At 55.7% G+C, this 20,566-nt stretch overlaps 1 protein-coding gene across 6 annotated transcripts; it reads right to left on the bottom strand.

Annotated features, from left to right (window-relative positions):
- Positions 1-7,562: 7,562 nt before the first annotated feature.
- On the bottom strand, positions 7,563-19,383 carry SPINDOC (spindlin interactor and repressor of chromatin binding). Of its 6 annotated transcripts, none has more exons than XM_027090121.1 (8): positions 19,014-19,383; positions 18,675-18,764; positions 15,370-15,699; positions 15,145-15,291; positions 14,842-14,994; positions 14,503-14,703; positions 10,963-11,023; positions 8,244-9,863 (listed from the first exon to the last, which is right to left on the bottom strand). In XM_027090121.1, the coding sequence occupies exons 1-7, from the start codon at positions 19,138-19,140 to the stop codon at positions 10,974-10,976; spliced, it is 1,098 nt and encodes a 365-aa protein (XP_026945922.1). In that variant the 5' UTR covers positions 19,141-19,383; the 3' UTR covers positions 8,244-9,863; positions 10,963-10,973. The 6 variants fall into 6 exon arrangements, with proteins under 6 accessions (XP_026945918.1, XP_026945919.1, XP_026945920.1 ...); XM_027090123.1 differs by having other exon boundaries at positions 8,257-8,361; XM_027090117.1 differs by lacking the exon at positions 10,963-11,023 and having other exon boundaries at positions 7,563-8,361.
- Between the last annotated feature and the right edge of the window lie 1,183 nt (positions 19,384-20,566).

Below are 20,566 nucleotides of genomic sequence, written 5' to 3'. Positions count from 1 at the left end.
TCTCGCTGAGCTTTGCTCTCTCTTGATGTCTCTGAACTCTCATCATGCATTTTATTTATTTATTTTTAAATTTTATTTATTTTATTTATTTATTTTTGGCTGCATTGGGTCTTTGTTGCTGTGCCCGGGCTTTTCTCTAGTTGCGGCGAGCAGGGGCTGCTCTTCGCTGCAGTGCACAGGCTTCTCATTGCAGTGGCTTCTCTTGTTGCAGAGCACGGGCTCTAGGCGCCCGGGCTTCAGTTGTGGCTCGCGGGCTCTGGAGCACAGGCTCAGTAGTTGTGGCGCACAGGCTTAGTTGCTCCGCAGCATGTGGGATCTTCCCGGACCAGGGCTCGAATCCGTGTCCCCTGCGTTGGCAGGCGGATTCTTAGCCACTGTGCCACCAGGCAAGCCCCATCATGCACTTTATCGCCATTACCATACACCATATTGAATTTAGGACATTTCAGAGATGCTAGAGTGTGGGCAGATGTGCATCTTAGAACTGATGGACTAGAATATGTTTATTATTCCACCAGGATGTGAGCTACACTAGGACAGGAACTCCCAGGCTCCTTCCCTTTTCTCAGGGCTAACCCACATGGAGAGCTGCATCCTATGTGGATATACTCACACTCACAAGTGGAAGGCATTGTTATTTCCCTCATTTTTCTCAGAAGGAAACTGAAGCATAGAGAAGCCTGGTCCCTTGCCAGTGGGAGTGGGAACAGGGGAATGAACTTTGGGCTTCTCCGCCCACGAGAGGTGGGTTGTGTAGAGTGGTGGGCAAACACACAGACCCTGCTGCCAGGCTGCTCCTTAGCAGCTATGTGATCTTAAGTAAGCCTCTTAACGTCTCTCTGCCTTAATTTCCCCATCTGTTAAATGGGGATAATAAAAGTACCTACCTCACAGGGCTGATTTGTGAGGCTATAATGAGACGATACATGAAACAGGCCAGGACAGAGCCTGGTGGACAGCCAGCGCTTTGTGCGGGCTGCTGTTATTATTAGGCAGACTAGCCAGCCTCCCTGAGGCTTCTTTTAAGTCTCTCTACTATATCCTCCCCACGTTCCAGAAGCACAGCCCTGGATCAGATGTGAGAGTCCATCCTGGCCCTAGCTCTGTCACTAATGGATCATGTGAGCCATTAGGTAACTCCCTCGCCCACTTGGGGCCTCAGGCTTCTTCTTTGCTCTCTGTGTGGTCTTCCATAATGCTGTCGACTGAATGTGTGTCTGCCCCCCAAGATTCATATGTGGAAATCCTAATCCCCCCGAGGTGATGGTATTTGGAGGTGGCGCCTCTGGGAGGTGATTATGTCATGAAGGCAGAGCCCTCATGAAGGGGATGAGGACCCTTATAAAAGAGACCCCACAGAGCTCTCCGGTCCCTTCACCGAGTGAGGACACAGCAAGAAGACAGCTGTCTATGAACCAGGAAGTGGACTTTCACCAGACATTGAATCTGGTGGCACCTTGATCTTGGACTTCTCAACCTCTAGAGATATGAGGAATAAGTTTCTGTTGTTTATAAGCTATGAGTCTATGGTATTTTGTGACGGCAGCCCGGACAGACTAAGATAATCTCCCAAACCCTAAGCCAGTGACAATGTCACTCTTGTCCTTCTTCGCCCATGACTTGGCACTGTGCCTGGGGTGGAGGAGACAGTGTTCCTGCCAGCCTTGCTCATATGTGCCTAGCGCAGCAGGAAAGTCCAGCTGCCCACGGAGGTCACTGTATACCGACTTGGGGGGAAGCGGGGAGGAGGGGAGAGGGAGAGAGGAAGGGGTATCAGGCAGGGAGGCCACCTTCAGTGTCTGTTCTCCTGGGAGGAGGTGCTATTTGGACTGACTCACATTCCCATACTGGGCCACTGTCTACAGGCAGAGTTCTGCCACCTCCATCGCTAAGAAGGTTGGGCATTCTGGATGGAAAGCCAGGCTGCCACGCTGGCAGAAGCAACGTCGGTGGGAGGCGAAGGGGAAAGCAGAAGTGGGCGGTTTTTACTGGGGCTCAGAGGGGGATACCCAAAGTGGATGATCTGGGGCCTGTGGGAGCATGGGGACTGGAAGAAGCAGCAAGGAAGGCTTCTTAGAGGAGGTGATGCAGAGTCAGACCCCAAGGATAAGCAAAGGACTGCAAGGCCTGGCAGAAATGGGAGCAGCCCGTGGAGGCATGAAGGAGGCCGCTCTCAAGGAGTTCCCATCTCACAGGGATGGGCCAAGAGCAGCCTCAGACCTGGAGCTGGCAGAGGGGAGTCGGTACCAGCTGGCTGTAACTGGCTTCCTGGAGGATGAGGGGCGGGGGAGGCCGGCCAATGACTCATCAGTGTCTGAGATGATGTCCCCGCGTACCCAAAGCTGCATGGTTGCTCCTGGCTGGCCGGCAGCAGGTGTGTCTGGGGGAACACTCCCACTTTCCCTACCACCTCACCATCCTCCCTAGGGAGGACAGTGCCTGAGGTCCCCAGCCCCAAGGACAGCAGGGACATTTTCTGGCCCTGGCGGTGTCCTTAGTGGTTCCAACAGTGCTGGGCACATAGCAGGTTGTGAATCCCTGGGGAACGAAAGCCACAGGACTTTGGCCCTCCTTGTTCCCTTTGCCCTCAACTCCCTTCCCCTATGTAACTGCATGGCTCTCTCTGTGCTTAAATGTCTCCAGAGGAAGCCCTCTCTAGCCCCCGACTCAAAACTGCATCCCTTGACGAATGAACAGGCAAGGATATCATGGGAATGCCATCAGCCAAGTCCAGAACGGAGGAAATTCTGTCCACAGAACAAGCCACTGTGTTCTTAAGAAAAAAGAAAAGAAATAGGGAAAAAGAGGAAAGAAAGGCTGTTACAGGTTGAAATCCATCAACCAAATGCAGTGTGTGGAATGTACTTAGACCCCGATTCAAAGAAATCAGTTGTATAAAGATTCATGGCAGAGTTCTGGAGATCGGTTGCACAACAATGTGAATGTACTTACTATTAAACTGGACACTTGAAAATGGTAAATTTCATGTTATGTGTATTTTCCCACAATTAAAAAAAGGTTTTTTTAAAGATATTCATGGACCAACTGGGGGATGTGAACACTGTGTGGATATTAAACGACATTAAGGGATTATTAGTTTTTAAAGTGTGATATATATTTTACTGAAAAGAGTCTGAATTTCCTAGAGATACAAACAGACCTATTTACAGATGAACTGATACAATGTCTGGGATTTGCTTTTAAATAATCCAGAAGAGAAGGAGATGTGGGGAGATAAAGATAAACCAAAATTGGCCATATTTGTTGAAGCTGGGATACATCAGTGTTCACTGTTCCTCTCTCTCTCTCTCTCTCTCTCTCTCCCCCTCTTCTTTTGGGTGTGTTTGAAAATGTCCACCATTGGGAATTCCCTTGCAGTACAGTGGTTAGGACTCCGTGTTTCTACTGCTGAGGGCCCAGGGGTTTGATCCCTGGTCGGGGAACTAAGATCTCACAAGTCGCGCAGTGTGGGAAAAAAAAGTCCATGATCAAAAGAGAAAGAAAAGAAAAAAGAATAGTGCCCTTCCATCACGCCCAGTACACTTCCCTGCTGGACACACTGAGAAGCCCCTAGTTTGCCGTCTGCCTCCCCTGGAGTGGGGGTGTGGGGAGAGCCGGGGTGCTCTCTCGCTTGTTCACAGCTATATTCAAAACACCTGAACCGTGAATGCCTCTCATCCGGCTGGCAGCTGTGAGCCCGGGTCTGCGTGGCCCCTTGAGCCTGAGCTTTGAACAGCACAGTGATCTTAACCTTGGAGGGCCATGGATTAGTCTCTCCGAGGCCAACAGCTCACCCAGGAAGATGTGGGTGCCATGGTGGGCAAGTGGTTGGGTCAAGGAGAGGGAGTGGAAGGGACAGGGCAGGGTCTGGAAAGGAGAAGCCCTTCCCTCTGCCCTGTCCCCTAGGGCAGCCCGAGCTCATGTGGACATCATTGTACCTGGCACTGCTTTTGTAGGCTCCAAATACCAAGTCCAGCCTGAGCCAGGGTCAGAGGTCGCTGAGGGAGGCCAGGGCCAGCAGGCGGGACCCACCAGGGGCCCAGGAGCCTTTCAGGAGAAAGGCAGGTGAGGGACAGGGCTCCCAACACCCTCAAAACCCTCAGCTTGGTTCCCAGACATCATCACCTGAGACAGGTGTGATGAGCACCCCTCCACGTTGCTGTGAGCCCCTCCAGTGGGTGCTGCCAGGCACAGGGCATGATCCCAGCAGGGGCCAGGCCCTGGAGGGCTCTGGAAGTTGGCACGGCAGGGGCACTGGGCACCACTATCATGCTCCCGAGCAAAGGAGGTGTGAGCACTTGTTGTCTCGAACGAGCTTCCTGACTCCCATCTGCGTCCACTCCAGCCCCAACCCCTGAACCCACCGTGGGTCCCCAGGCTGTGGAGGGAAGGTGTGCCAGGGTCTTCCTAAAGCACAAACAGGCCATGGCGTGCCGGAGACAACAGCTCTGCAGTCAGACAGACCTGGGCTCAGCCAGGTTCTGCTCCTTTAGCCGCTCTGGGATGGCAGGCAAGGTACCACATGCAGCTCAAGGTGCCTCAGTTTCCTCACCTGTATCATGGGCACAAGGTCGGGTGACCCACAGTGCAGACCAGGGCAGGTGTCCTGTCTGCACCCCACAGTTCCCAGCACCGTGGCTGCCCAGGGGCGTTCATCCACGGCTGTGCAAGCTGGCCCTGCAGGGTGCTCGTCCCAGCCGCTGCTTCCCCGGGCCTCCTAGGTGCGGGGCCTGAGGAGACCTGAGGCTTTGCTGTTGGTGTTAGGGAGGCCAGAAAGGTGGCTCTGTTTCCTTTCTCTTCCTTTCTCGTGGTGTACTCTGTCCACGGAGCGAGGCTATTTGCTCGAGGGAAGAAAGGGACTGGCCAGATTCGGTGATATGAAGGCACCTGGTTCCAGGAAGGTGGGAAACAGACACACTGGTGTGCTGTGGAGTCACCTCACCTGTCACACCTGCAAGCAGCAGCCCCCACCCTGCCTTGGGGAGGTCAGCTGGTGCCCCCTTCCCAAAAGGCCCTCCGTGGGGACAGACGCAGAGGCTGCAATCCCCTCAGAGGTGCTCTCGCACCCCAGCCCCCAGCCTCCTCCACACCTCAGGGGTGTGCAGGACTTCACACCGTGAAGGCAGTCTCATTCCAGCCGCTCTGCAGCCTGGCTGTGTGTGTGAGGAATGGGGTGGGGGGGGGCCCTGGAAAGGGAGAGCAGGTTGGAGGAGCCGCGGAGTCTGGACCAGAGCAGTGACGGGACTGGGCGCTGCACGGGGCCCAGCCGGTGACCCTCCCCCTTTTCCAACCGTGCTCCCCCCTTTCCAACCACGGCCGTACACACTGCAGTTTCTCTTCAAGGAGGGAAGGGGCTGCTTCTTCCCTGGTCTCGGACTGCCTTTGCCCTCAGGGCTGTTACTGGTCTCCAAAAAGAGCTCCCTGACTGGACCCCAAGGAGGGCAGTTGTGAAGGGTGGCAGGTGGCCGCCTTCAGAGCACAAAGGAGTACTGGGGACAAGGGGCGGGGGTACGGCTCAGGGGTCGGGCGGCGGCATCCTCTTCCCCAGCTCCTTCACCTGGTCGTGGCTGGACTCCAGCGTCACACCTGGAGAACGTCACCACCATCAGCCACTCGGGTCGCTGATATTTGCAAAGGAGGCTTTCTTGGTGTCACAGGCTCTAGGACTGTGGGTCTGGCCCAGGTGGCAGACCCCTACGTTCAGAAACTCCCTTCTGCACTCTGGGTGGAGCCATTCCCCGGGCTCCACTCTCTCCACCTCTCCCTGGAAGCCCAGAGGTGCCCACAGGCAGCTCCCAGCCACACATGCTCACGGAGTCCCTGGGGTCCTGGCCGAGGCTGGGCAGATCCCTGCCACCCAGGATGTGGGGCTTAAGCCATGGAACAACCACGTCACCAGCAGTCACCATGGCAGCCACCTCATGCAGAGGACCACACTGCAGGGACCGGCCTGCACTGCACAAATGTCACACAGGAATACGCACCAAGAGGTCAGCAGACAAACATTTATTAAGCACCTACTATGCACCGGACCCTATGCAGGGCGCTAGGAAAATGGAGTCAATGCAATCCAGCCCTCGCCCGGAAGGAGCTCACAGTCTAGCGGGCCAAACCTTCAATCATAATGAACAGCCGCGAAGGTGCATTTAGCTTCACAATTGCACGATGAGCTTTTATGTAAGTTCTCCCAACTGTCAACACCCAGCAACACAGCCACATTGTTTTAAAAGCACATTGGCATAAATGTAAACACAGTCACACGATTGAAAGGACGGACAGCGACCACCTGTGACAATTCACAGTCTGTGTTTCAGAGCCAAACTTTCAGCATTACTTATTTCTTCCTATTAGGAAGGATACAAGTTTTGCCAATTTGCCGAAATGGTGGTAGAGATACAGGGTAGTTCTATGGCCCCCTGACATCACGCGCTGGTGCAGCCGCCCTCGACACGAGGGGTCCTGAATCCTTGCCCTCTTCCCCCCCCCACACCACAAATCTTCTGGTCTCCCCTGGAAGAGGGCCCCAGATGTCCCTGGGCTCTTTCTCCCGAGCTCGTCAGATGGGGAGAAAGGACCACTTCCCATGAGTCAACCACGCTGAGATCACTCACACCTGGTTGAGCCCATGGGTGACACCAGCTCAGACCGGCACACAGCACAGCGCGCTCAAGCCCACACCCTTCCTTATTTAGGGACCAGCTCTCTGGTCAGTCTCAAAACCTGATGGGGTTGGTGTCACACAGGAACAACTGCCCTGGGAGCTCTGCCTCTGCCCCGCCCCTCCCCGGCTGCACGGGATCCATCAGCAGTCCAGGTGCAGAGGGTGGATGGCCCTATTTATCCCACTCACCCCTGCGTTCTGAACGGGACAGTGAAGTTTGGGATCTGAGAGCCCTCTGTGCCTCTCTCGAGAGCCCCCTTCACCAAAGAGGAAAAACACAACCCTACACAGATTCGGTTGGTGACGGTTAATTTAGGAGGATAAGGGGTTAGGAATCTGGTGAAGAGATCCAAGTGGACCCACCTCTGGGTCTGGGGAACAGGAAAACCAGCCAAAGGCTTGGTGTAGTTAAGCCGAGGAGAGGGCGGGCAGACCATGAGGCTGAGCGTTCAGCGCTGAAAGGTTGGGGGCGTTCAGGACCCCACCGCCTGCCTTCCTTTCCTGGGGCAGGGGGAGGGGAGGCTTCTCTTCCCCTGCACACTGGGCACAGCCGGGGCACTTTGTAAAGGTCATGTTAAGTCTCAGCTCCTCCCCTGGGCCCCCCAGCGTGGCCTGTCTTGGACAGACAGAGGCTTACCAAGCGAGTCAGCAGGTACATGTTAAAGGTGCTTCTGACCCCATTTGGAGGGCACGGGTAAGGGGAGGGGGCGAGGTGCCCTGCTCACTGACTTGGCCTCGGTCTGCTGGCCCAACAAAGCCTGCCCTGACCCTGTTCCAGCCTCTGGGGCAGCAGCTTTCTGGCTCACACCCAGGACCACCTCTTAGCCCTCCTCAAGGTCGCTCCAGGAGGCCGGATATCCTGCTAGCAAACCCCTTCCCCCAATGACGGCCCAGACGGAACTCTCTTAAAAAAAAATAATTTATTGTCAACAAAGGAGATATATACAACAGGAAAAGGGGCGAAGAGGAGAGTGTGAGTGACGGAGCCCCCAGGTAGGCTACTCCAGCCACCTGCAGGGATGGAGCAGGAAGAAGAGGTAATGGAGGCCTCCTGGTTTAGGAGCCGAAACGGGTGGGGGAGGAGAGGCGTCCCCCGAGGTAGTGGGACTCAGTTCAACACCGTCACGACCACCTCTTGCGTAAGGCACTGTGCCAAGGGAGAATGGCGGGGGGCTGAGAAGGTGGGAGGAGGTCGGGGGACAGAAAGGTCTGGGTCAGCAAAAGGATAAGTGGGTGTTCTCCAAAGGCCCAATGCCCTACCGCACGACAGCCCTCGGCACCCCGTCCCCCTCAGGGCCTGGCCTCACGCCTCACTCGGGGAGACATTTTCCAGCGTCCCCGAGTCATGGCGGGTGCTGCCCACCTTCCTCTCCTCCATCCTGCCTTGGCACCTGGTTTTACTCTCCATCAGGTGGCCGAGCTGGGCAGCTCTGAGTGATAAGCCGAAGGGTGACAACGCCTCCTCTCCCTGCCCTGAAGAGCAAGAACCTACAGGCCACTCCCTGCCTCTGGCTGCCCCCCGACAGTGGTGCTGGATTCCGACAGAACCGCGGGCCATTCTGGGCTGTCACCTGCTCCCACACCCTTGGTGCCCTGGGGATGCTTGGACCAGTCTTGCAGGAGGCTGACTGCCGGGGGCTCCTCCAGCCGCACGCGGATAACCTGGAGATCCAGCGTCCCGCGAAGCCCCGGAGGGGGAGCTGGGCAAGGATGGGAGCAGAGAGAGAGTCAGGGCCCTCCAGACAACGCACCTTGAGGATGTCCCCCGAGGGTCTCTGTAAACCACACCCCCATTTCCTGGCCTTCAGTTCCATAGCCCAGGACCTGTGGTCTGAGGAGAAGCCTGGGGACAGTGGGAGGCTGTGCTCCTGGATCATCCAAGGACCAGCACCAAACGCAAGGGCATCGCGCCTCCGCAGGCATCAGCGCAGGCCCTCCGCAGCCTTCCTCCCTCATGTACTGTGGCACACGGACGCTTAGTGCTGTACTCCGCTCCCCTCAACTACCTTCAGCTGACTCCGTTTCATCTAGGACGTACTGGGCACCCTAGCCTGATGGGTTCTGCCTTGTGTGGGCAGAGGTGGTGGGGTGGGGAACACCCCAAAGCAGAAAAAGACACGACTGTGCCCACAAAGGAGCAACCAGGTGAATATGCAGGGCGGAGGAGAGAGCACTGGACAGAGAGTCCTGGGTTAACATTCAGCTCTGCTCTGGAACCTCAACCAGGCCTTCATCTCCCGAGTCAATACCTACCACGCAGGGATCAGATGTCCAACTTAGCAGCGTGGAGGAGCTACTCACAATGGACAAAACCAGGCCTTAAGACAGGGGAACATGAACGGCTGACAGCCACTGTTCAGGTACCAAAATGTCTGGTTTGGCACGGGCACACGCAAAAGTTCCATCAAAAAACAAAGCCAGAAAACGGTGACTGTAACTGTTGTGGCGTCTGTCTTATTTGTGGTTTTCTTCTGCACTGTTTCTAGAGACCCAGTGATTTAAAATCTGGCAGAGAAAACAGGTACGATTTTGCTGCACTGTTTGCCGGGATTTAAAATGACTCGATGGCTGCCACTGGGTCGTGCGACTGAACAAGTTCTGCTTTGTAGTCACATGAGCTGGTTTGTCTCCCTGACAAACTCTAAGCTCCTCGAGGGCAAGTGGAGCCTACTCCCTGGCTCCTTAATTCAACAATAACTTACTGGGCAACTATACTGTGCCCAACACTAGCCCAGTTGCTGGGGGTTCCCCAGAACATGGAGCAGGCCAAGTGGCCTTCCTGGAATTTACATTCCAGTGGTGAGAGCCAATAAACAGGATGAACAAAGCAAGAATGCAGTGTGACACATACAGACAGAAGCAAAGTAAAGTACACCAGGGAAGGGGACGGGGCAGCAGGGAGGGCCTCACAGGGCTGGCGCGTGAGCAAAACGCACAGGAGGCGAGGAGCCAGCGGCGTGTCTAGCTGGGGAACAGCATTCCTGACGGGAGCAAGAGCAAATGCAGATGCCCTGGTGGGCAGAAGAGGGGAAGATCCTGGTGTGAGGACCACTGGTCTCCACGAGGACTCTGACTTTTATCTGAAGTGCGACAGCGACGGTGCTGGAGAGCTCTGAGCAGAGCAGTGCCAGGATCCCACTTGTGTTTCAACAGGGGCTCTGGCTGCTGTATGAGACCGACCACAGAGGGCAAAGCTCAGAAGCTAGGAGACAAGTTCAAAGGTTGTTAAGGAAGCTTGGATGAAAGTAGCAGCAGTAGGGGTAGTGACAGGGGTCAATTCTGAGCATCTTGGAGGTGGGGCTAACAGGATTTGCTGATGGACGGATGTGGGGTCTGAGAGAGACAGAAGATGATGACTCTGAGGGTTTGGTCCAAGCAAACTGAAGAACGGGGCTGCCAGCTTCCTGGGTAAGGGAAGACTGGGGGCGAATAGAGTGGCTGGAGGTGAGGGGAGGAGACCGGGGGTTCCGTTCAGAAACGCCGTCAGAAACTCCGAGTTTGGGGGATCTTTTAGGCAACCAATCAGACACGTCATACGGGTAAGAGAGAGGCTGGAACCGAAGGGAGAGGTCTGGGGTGGAGGAGACAGGCGGGACTGTGAGCACAGGAACTGTCCTTCAAGCTGTGAGCCTGGACCGGATCACCCAGGGCGTTGAGTGCAGACCCTGACCCACGGTTGGGTCATTCATTCATCCACCAAATACAGAAGCAGCACCTATTCTGTGCTGGGCACTGGGGATATCACAGTAAATGAAACAGGCAAACATCCTGACCCAAAGGAACGTATGTTCCACAGATGGGAAGAAAAACAACCATAGGATCCCACTTGGGGAGCTGGGAAAGAACAAGCAAGAGAGGCAGGTGCAACCCAGGCACGCTGCTGCCCGCGAGGCCAAGGGCAGAAAGGGTCTCCAGGAAGGAGGGAAGGAGGGAGGGGTTCCTTGTTTTTGCCAGGTCAGGAAAGATAAGGACTGAGGACTGACCACCAGATCTAACTTTATGGAAGTCAATGGCAATGTTGCCAAAAAAGCCATTTTAGTGTAGGGTGGTGAGCATGAGTTTGACTCAAGTGGCTTCTAAGGACAGACTGGAGACAGTGTAGCAGAGCTCTCCAGCTCTGCTGCAAAGGCTCGGGGATAAATGGGACGGTGGCTACGATGGGATGAGGGGGCAAGAAGGGAGAAAGAACAGCTTTGCGTAGGCTGATGGGGAAGACCCAGAGAAAAGAACAGCTCCTGGTCTGACAGAGAACTGATTCCTGGCCCTCATTGCAGGCGGGGAGTCGCATGGGTGAAACACACCTGCCCAAGGCTCAGTTTCCTCTTCTGTAAAGTGGACATAATAATCCTTTATAAGGTGGTCCTGTGGATTTCAGGAAAAAATACATTAAAAGAACTCAGTACATTGGAATTAAGTGCCAATTCTTCCTGATAGCAGGGAGGGCAAAGGGGTGGGTGGTGGGGAGGGGTGCTTCAGGAGAGCGAGGCCTGAGGTGCGGTAGAGAGATCTTCTTTCAGAAGCAGTGCGTGAGCAGAGCCCCAGGCCGTCAGAGAGCAAGCCAAGAGGACTTCTCTGTCCCTGGGACAAGCTGCAGCACCCCAACCCCAGAACCGCCCCGACTTCTCTCCTGGCCCAAACTGCTCTGCTTCCCCAGCTTCCTCCCCTCCCCTTCCTCCACACGTGTGCATGTGTGTGTAAATGTGTACACCTTCTCCAGGGGGTGGCTGGGGCCCACTTCTCTCGTTTCTCACTAAGGCTTGTCTCTGAGCAGAGACTGTGGAAATGTCACCACCAGGATGACAAGTGAAGGCAGCCGCCATCCACTCATCTGTCAAAAAATCTTCCCTGAGGGCTTTCTTGGTGCCAGGCCCTGTTCTAGGTGCTCTCTCTCTCTCTCTCTCTCACACACACACACACACACACACACACACACACACACAGGCCCCGTTCTAGGTGCTGACACCCCCGCACCCCCACACTCCCCCACCCCCCCCAACCCCCCAGCAGGACAAAGAGGCTTTTTTCCACTATCTGCACACACACACACACACACACACACACACACACACCCCAGCAGGAGGCTTTTTCCCACTGTGTGCGAGTGGGCCCTCAGGGCTCACCTCCTCTCCTGGCCAGGTCCCCACCTTCAGCCTGGGAGGCCCCTGAAAGTCCAGCAAGTCGTCCCTGACTGCTTGACACACGTATCCATCAGGTCAGCTGACCTGACCACAGTGACTCCCCGCCCCCCAACTTTTATATCCTTGATTTAAAGTGGTAGGATCTTTACTCAAATAAGATCTTTGAAGAGTTTCAATAAATAAAACAACTCAAAGTAGAGACATTCTGGTTGAAGCCTCACAGGTTTCTGGGAAATCTGAGCTTTGGGGACTTAAAACCCCAAACCGACCTGAAACCCCTGGTCTGGAGCCTGTGCTCGGCACAGAACCATCGTGGGCACCACACTATTCTCTATTTGCTGACTTGTACGCTTAGGCAGACTGTGAGTTTCGTGGGGACAAAGGCTGTGGCACTCCTGTCATTTCCCATAGCTGGGCTGCGGAACACTTGCTGCTGTGTCACTTAGTGCCTCCTGCAGTTTCTGGACTGTCTCCAACCTCCACAGGTCCCAGCCTCTGCCGGGAACACCTCTCAGCCCTCTCCATCCCTCTCACTCATTCAATCAGCTTGCTGAACCCCAAATTTCAGGCTTTGCCCACTCACCCCAAATAAACCTGAGATCTCAAGGATGCCCTTCTCACCTATTGGTCACTCCACACAGGTGGGGTTTGGGCACAGGGTACCCCAGGGTCAAAATAAAGCCCCCACTTTCAAGAATGAAACCAGAGGACTCATCAGCCAGTGGAAGAGATCAGCCATTTAGAGCAGGGGTCCACTGACAATACGAGGGGGCCCGGGAAACACTCAAGTCCAGGCAGAGCACAGTCCTGGGGAAGCAGGACTGGAAGGTGACTCAAGCTGAAACCTGAGACAGTTACAACCTCACAGGGGTGAGGCCTGCCTCCAGACTAGAAAAAGTGGTAAAGAATAAATACATGAAAGCACACGTGCAGAGACGTGCACAGAGCTTCGGAAAAGGCCTGAAGGACGCAAGCCAAATTTTTGACAGTGGTCACCACTGAGTGATGTGGGCTGAAGTGACAGGTTTGCCTTTTTCTTTAGGCAAAAAGTACACCTCCTTTTTGAGAGCCCTGCTCTGGGGAGCCTCCAGCACCCCGTGCGCCATCTTTCTCAGGGCTCCAACTCCAAACGCCCATTTCAGGCAGGCGGGACGAGGCACTCTCTGCGTCACACATTCACTCCTTCAAGAATCACTTTCTGGGGCTTCCCTGGTGGCACAGTGGTTAAGAGTCTGCCTGCCAATGCAGGGGACGCGGGTTCGAGCCCTGGTCCGGGAAGATCCCACACGCGGTGAAGCAACTAGGCCTGTGTGCCACAATTACTGAGCCTGCGCTCTAGAGCCCACGAGCCACAACTACTGAGCCCGCGAGCCACAACTACTGAAGCCCACGCACCTAGAGCCTGTGCTCCGCAACAAGAGAAGCCACCGCAATGAAGAGTAGCCCCCGCTCGCCACAACTAGAGAAAGCCCGTGCGCAGCAACGACGATCCAACACAGCCAAAAAAGAAAGAAAAAAAAAGAAAAAACATTTTTTGCGTCTGAGATGCTGCGAGCAGGGCCTGGCCTGGCGAGATGAAGAGAGAGAGGAACCAGGCTCAGCCCTGCCCTGCTGGAACACAGGCCAGTCTCATCTCAATTCTGCTACTGCTAGGTTACGTGACTGTGGTAGCAGGATACCGGTCCCCCAAAGACGTTCAAGTCCTAATCCCCAGGACCTGTGAATACGGTATCTTACATGGCAAGGGAGAATTAAGACCACAGATGGAACTGACATTGTTAATCAGCCAACTTTAAAATAAAACAGAGATCTGGATGGTCTGGGTGGGCTCAGTGTAATCGCAAGGGCCTTTAAAGGGGAAGGAGAAGGCAGAAGAGTCAGACCCAAAAGTGGCATCCTGAGAAAGACTGCACTGGCCACGGCCTGCTTTGAAGATGGAAGGAGGGCACAAGCCAAGGAACACAGGTGGCTGCTAGAAGCTGGCAGAGGCAAGACTTCCTCCTTTAGGAGCCAGAAAGGAACCCAGCCCTGCTGACACCCTGACTGTAGCCCAGTGAGACCCGTTCCAGTCCTCTGACCTCCGGGACTAAAAAGTAGTATATCTGTGTTGTTGTAAGCCACGAAGTTTGTGGTAGTTTGTTACAGCAGTCTCAGGAAATGAATACAAGGACCGTAGAGGAGGAACCATCTCTCTGAGACTCAGTCGGTCCATCTGGAAAAGATACTTTCATAAGGGCCAGATGAACTGTATATAAGTTTCTTAAAATCGGAGAACATGATAAAAACACAAGCGCTTACTGCTATTATTAGACGTAAACTGAGCTGAGGTGTCTGCTGAGTGCTCGCCCCGTCTATTCTGCTATCGGTCCCATCTAGGCCCCTGGTCCACCGGGGCCAAGGTGGGCACCTCAGGCTCCAGCTGGAATCAACCTTAACTGCGGTGATGGGTGTCGGGCTTTTGGGGAGCACTGGCCTAACCCAACCTACCAACCAGCCAGGACACTCCCAAGGAGCTCACAAAAAAACTCAGCTCTCTGGCTGGCTACTGTATTTAAATCCACCTGCCCTCGGCCCCTCTCCCAGGGGACTGGAGCACCAGCCACCTCTAGCCTGGGCTCTGCTGCCAAGCAGCCTCGTAGAGGCCAGACCCCAGGGATGCGGCCTTCCTGACCCCGCACTTGTCAGCCCCTCTCACGAGCTCACCTGGGGAGGGGCTTTCCGGCTGGAGAAGACCTCCTTCTGCTACTCTCCCCTCTTTGGGCGAGTCCTTGCTGTCTGAGGCCCTGAGCTGGGTGTGGGAGAAGAGCTGGAGGACGAAGCCAGCGGGGAAGCTGCCGTCGGTGAAGTGTCGGACCTCGGCGGGAGCCGCAAAAGTCTCGGTGGGTGAGCTGGGTGAGGGGGGATCTGGAAGGGAGGACAGGATGGAACTGTGAGGTCAGACTCCCAAGGGCTGAGCCCATGGCCTCAGCTGAGGTGCAGGTGCCCTCTGCCACGCATTCCCCCACCCCCCCAGGGTCCTAGCTTTCCTCCTGGAGCCCACACCTTCCTCGCCTTCACCTGGGTCCGGGTCCGGGTCCAGGTCCAGGGTTTTGGTCATGGGTCTGCCTCTTTTCTTTCTGACCGGCTCCTCCCCAGGGGGCTCCTTCCATCTCTGACCACGTGGCTTCTTGCTTACCGGCTCTGGGACAGGGGCCGCTGCAAAAGACAAGACCTTTTTAAGAGGCCTGATTGCCGTAACCACAGGGCTGCTGAGGGTACCTGCCCAGCAGCCTCTCTCCACCCAGATGGCAAGGCCCATGCTTCCCCTCCCCCCAACTCAGCCTCTGAGGCTTTGGGATGACTGACCAGGAAGCTCCAGAGGGCGGAGTCCCCTGGGCCGGCTCCTTCTAGGGAGGGAGGGGTTGTCCTCGGAGTCGAGGAGAACGACAATCTCTGCTGGCATTTCGGGGTCCGGGTCGGAGTCTGGGTCCACTTCGACCTCCTGGCCTGAGTCTGAAGGGGGCAGACGCCAGTGAGCAACAAGAGTCCTGACTTTTCCTTCCCCCTCCTCCCCTCCCCCAGCCCAGCTACCTGAATGGGGCGGGGACGGCTGCTCGGCCCTGAAGTCCTGCAAAAGGGCCACCCCCTCACTCCAGGCCTCCAGGATATTGCTCTTCTCGGAAGGGCTCAGGTCCAGGGTGTGAGGGTGCTGCTCCAGGATGTGGGCGCGTGCCGTGTCCGCCGAGGGGGCCCGGATCTCGGCCCCACACACCATGCACAGTGCCCGCCCGCTGCCTCCCGGGCTGTTCCCCACCAGGAACTCCTGCTCCCAAGACACCTGCTGCCTGGGCTCCTCACAGCCATCGCTGCCTGCCTCTAGCAGGCTGGGCCTCGGCGGTGGGGTCTTCTCCTGCTGGGCCACTACGGAGGGAGAGGAGGGGGCGGGTACTGTCAGTAAAGGTGCCCACAACCAACAATACAGAGAACAGGATTCCCCAAACCTGGTGGCATATGTAGGGAAGGAACTTTCCCACCTAGAGTCTCTTTCTCCCTTCCCCTGGAGCCCACAAGGCACTAGCCGCGATAAACACAGCCTACATGCCTCGGCATCCTGCTACCTCAATCTAGTCTCCGACCACAGGTCCAACAGGCATTTCCACAGACTGCGTTCCTGCATGTCTACGGCCTTGGCAGCCCACCAGTCTGGCAAAGTCCTCTACTTCCTTCATGGCCCCGCTCAAAACCTCAGCCCTGTGAAGCCTTCCTGACCTCCCACCCCTGGCAGGTGATTATATCCATATGCGACTACCAGGCCACGGCAGCGAAGCACTTCCTTGAGGACAAGAATGGTAAATTTTGTCATCTTACTGTCCCCGCAGGGCCTGGCACGTAGGAGAGGAGACGCTCAATGAGCCTTCTCGGGTCAGTGAATGGCATCCATGCCTGTTCCTCCACTTGTTGAGGTCCCTTCAAGAGGCCTCCCATCCTGTCGGAAATAGCCTCCCCTGCCAAAGCCTTTACAGCAGTAACCTAGCTCGTCCCTACTGGTCGACTCAGCACCTGTTCCCTGTGCACATGGACCATAAGCTCCGACAGGATGCGAACCCTTCTCAGCTCAGCAAAGGATGCTGGCTCAGACCCACGTTAGCCTGACAGCTCAGGGTTTCTGATCCCTTGTGGCTGCACCTCCCTCCCACCTGAGAAGATGGAGCGAAAGACAAACATGGGAGACCCTAACCCCTGGGGACTACCTGGAAGAGGTGGCATTTGAACTGGGTCTGAGAACCGGCTTGGTCTCAGGTCTAGCTCCAAGGCTGGGCTGCACCCCGCTCAGATGTGACTGTGGGCAGGAACCCCTTGGCTGCAGTTGGGCTTTCTTTCCCACCACTCCTCGAAAACAGCTCTTGTCAAGGTCACCAATGCTAAACCCAGCGGTCAGCTCTTCAACTTTGTCCTTTGACAGATGGCTTCTTCCATCTTGATTTTTGTCCCTTGGACTCCAGGGCACCACCTTCTATTGGTTCTTCTCTTACTTCACTGGAGCTATTTTTCGGGCACCCGTGCCAGTCCCTTCTCCGGAACAGAGCCGTCTTCTCACCCAAGGCTTGTCTGCCGTCCCTTAGAAAGCTGCCATCTGCCCCACCTGAGCTCCCTGCTCCCCTCACTGCTCCATTTCCTACTCGTTCCCTTTGTCTCCTGACTGCACTGTAGGTCCAAGACAGCATGGATTTTTGATCCTTCACAACTGTATCTCCAGCACTCGGCACAGTGCCTGGCATGTAGTGGCATTCAGCAGTGTTTGATGAGGAATGACTCAGTCTCTAAACTGGAATCACTGGAGCATTCCACAACGGTCCTGGGACCCCATCTATATCTACCTCCTTCCTCTGGTGGTCTCATCCCAGTGCCCGCCTGCTGACAACTCCCATGTCTATACCTCTAACCAGACTCTCCCAGGAAATTTAGATTCACATGCCTTACTTACCATCTGACATCTGTGCTTGAATGTGTCATAAACTTCTCAAACTTGCCATGTTCAAACCTTAACTCCCCACCTCCCACAGGCCTGCACTCCAGTCTTTCCATCTCGGCAAATGGGAAGCCCATCCTTCCAGTCGCTCAGGCCAAAAACCTTGAATTTGTCTGTTTTTCTTTCCCACCCCAAATCTTTCAAGAAGCTTCTGCTTCAGGACCTTTGTACTTACTATTCTCTCTGCCGAAAATTCTTAACCTCCAATTATCTACAGGGTTCTCTCCCTCGCTTCCTTTGGTCTGTGTTCAAAATTCACCTTATTAGAGAAGGCTTTCCCGACCACTTGATATTCCAAATGAAACACCCTCACTCTTTTCTCCTTACTTTGATTTCCTGTTCTCTGAATCACCTGACATGCTATACATTTATTTATCTTCATTTATCTTTGGTCATTAGTATCTACATATATGTTTCAGAAGAGCAGAGTTTCGACTTTCTTTATAGATATTAGCATGCCTAGCCTAAAACAGTGCCTGACATATAAGAGGTGCCCCCACATACTTGTTGAATGAATTCACTTCTCTGGGGAAGGAGGATGCTCTCGCAGGGTTGTTGAGAGGGTTAACTGAGACAGCCTGGCACTGAGCACTCGAGAAATATTAGCAGAAGTACAGAAAGAACCTCTCTTTTGGATTGAAAGCTCTGAGAAGGGTAGTGGCCTCTATTTCCCTCATTTTATAGCACTCTTGATTCCAAAAAGGAGAGGCAGTGCAGGGAGACATCACCATGTCCTGCTGAGGCTAAATGAATGGCCTTGCTCTCAACCTTTTGGGTACTGTCCCCCTGAGGGACGGGGTATCTAGGAATGAAAAGGTTTTGCATTTTCATGAATAGTGTGTCTTCCACTAAGGTGGCTCTTTGTTTTCTTAGGGTTTGCAAGATCCTGAGAACTGGAGAAATCGGTGAGGGAGGAGGGGAAAGCGAGTGCTCCCAGACTGCTCCTCAAACCCCTTCCCGAGGTCAATCCCTTTCTAGAGTGGCTGAGGGCGCCCGTAGCAAGCACTTCTTTTCCAAAACTAGGTGTCCTATGCAACCCCCTTCACCCTTGCAGCGCGAGAATCTGACACCTGTGGCTTATGCAAGCGCAAGGCCCGGGGATGGTGAGGGGGGCGTAGGAAAGCATTCTGCACGGAGCGCCCTTAAAATCCACTTTTTGGCGGGCTGCAGCGGCGCCTGCCTCCACCCACCGAATCACTCCGGACACCAAGGTGCGGGGCCCCTAGCTCCGGCGTGGAGACCCTGCCGCCCCTCGGCCCTCGGCCGAGAACACGGCCAGGCCCCTGGGCCTGCCTCTGTCTCTGCCTCCGCGGCGGGGGGACAGAGGGAAGGGGGAGGAGGGAGGGGTGGGACCCGCCAGCGTCACCTCGAAGCCGTCGTGCTGGGCCCGGGCGAGGGGGCGCTCGGGCACCGGAAGATCCGGAGCTCGCGGGGCGTGGATCGAAGGCTCCAGACCCTGGGCGGGGGAGGGGGAATTCGGGGAGGCCTGAGATTCCAAACCCCGCTGGGGGTGGAACAAGAGAGCGCCAGTACCTCAGACAGAAGCGGGAAGGGGACGCCCGGGCACCAGGCCGGAGTGGAGTGGGGGCGCTTGGGCCCCTGACTGGAGGCGCGGGAGGGGGTACCCGGACCCCCGACTGGTGTGGGGGGGGAAGCCCGAGCCCCGGACCGTGACGCGGAAGTGGGATTCCCCTCCCATTCTCACCTCTGAGCATCGGCTCGGGCCGCGGGATTACGGCCACCACCATGGCCTCCTCGTCGTCCTCCCCCTCCTCGCATTTGAGTGTCACCTCGAAGCAGTCGAGCGCGGCGCCCTCGGCCTTCAGGGCCATGGCGCGGCCTGGGGGGGGCTCTCGGTGATCGGACGCCGGAGGACTGGCGCGCAGGCCTGCGCGCAAGCCGGCGGCCGCCTCCCGCCCCGTGCAGCCCCCTCCCCGCCGCCCGCCGGCCCGGCCTGCGACGGGCGCGTCTGGGCCTCCCCGAGACCTAGAGCGTCGGGACCCCGGGCGGGGAGGGCTCAATCCGGGGCTCTAGCCCCCCGCCGCTCCCTTTTATGGAGGCTCATTGTCGGCGCCCGCCCGGCCTGCCCGCTGCGGGCCCGCCCCCGACTCCGAGCGGCCAATCGCGCGTGGCCCCGCCCCGGGCACGCGGCTCCGTTAGAAACCCCGCGACCCGCAGGGGGCGGGCAGGGCAGCTTGCTTCCGGCTGCCCCCCGGCGCGGGGGTGGGGGTCTCGGGCCAGCGGGAGAGGACCCTGAGCTCCCCCGAGCCGGGAGCGTCCTGAGTCGGCCGGCCGAGCCTGGCGCGTCGCCGTTTATTGAGACGCCAGTTGGGCACGTTGGCTGCACGAAGAGCGCTACCAAGTGCCCCAGGATTTTGAGCGGGGTCTCTCTTGCCTTTCCCTGAACAAGCCTTCCTCCGCCAGAGGATGTACGGGGCGCGAAAAGAACAGGTGGGGGAGCGGAAAGCGCCTTGGCGTGGGAAGAGTAGAGAATGAATTCCTTCCGATTTGCTAGCGCTGTGATCTTGGGTACGTTATCTGTTTTCTTAGACAATTTCATCCTTTATTTCAAAAAACATTGTGGAGCCTTCTGGACAAGGGAATGGAAAGATGAAGAGCCAAGTGGAGTGTTGGGGGCGCGCGTAAACCACCCCGAGGGTTGTGATTTACATTTTTAAAAAGTGAATCCAGAGATTGTGACCCTCCCCACGGGTCACGCAGAAGTCCTTGAGAGCGCCAAGACCAGCGTCCAGTTGCCATGACGCTGCTGCATAATTCTGTTGTGGCTGAGCTTTGACCTCTGTGACATAGAATGGGCATCTCCCTCTGCTGTAGAAGCCCTCGTGAAATTTCAGTGGAGAACATGCCTGACACTAAAAATCCGTCTTAAAATGCCACTGTATTAGACCAGACACAGTAGTAATCAGAATAATGTAGTAGGTTGGGGTGGGAGGGGAGATGTGAACTAGTTTATGTGGACTACAGTATGGTTTTAAGTGAATGATTTTGTTACTTTCACGTGTATCCAGTACTTTAAAGGTTTTACAAATAAAGGTATTACCAAGCCTGTTTAACCTATTTCTATCTAATGGTTGTTCTCTACCCTTTTGCTACAGATCCCTTCCTTGCGCTTCTGCTCTGCTCTGTATTGCCTTGCAGGGTGCAGTTTCTCAGGCTTCCAGGACAGCTGCCTTTCAGGCTTGGGTTTGGCCAATGGGAGACAGTGGCAGGAGACTGCAAGTTAGGAGGGATGAAAAA

The sequence above is a fragment of the Aethalodelphis obliquidens genome, unplaced genomic scaffold (assembly GCF_003676395.1).
Source record: "Aethalodelphis obliquidens isolate GAN/ISIS:26980383/991018 unplaced genomic scaffold, ASM367639v1 scaffold69, whole genome shotgun sequence".
In the NCBI taxonomy this organism is placed as follows: Eukaryota; Metazoa; Chordata; class Mammalia; order Artiodactyla; family Delphinidae; genus Aethalodelphis; species Aethalodelphis obliquidens.
This window is presented reverse-complemented; position numbering and strand designations above follow the sequence as displayed.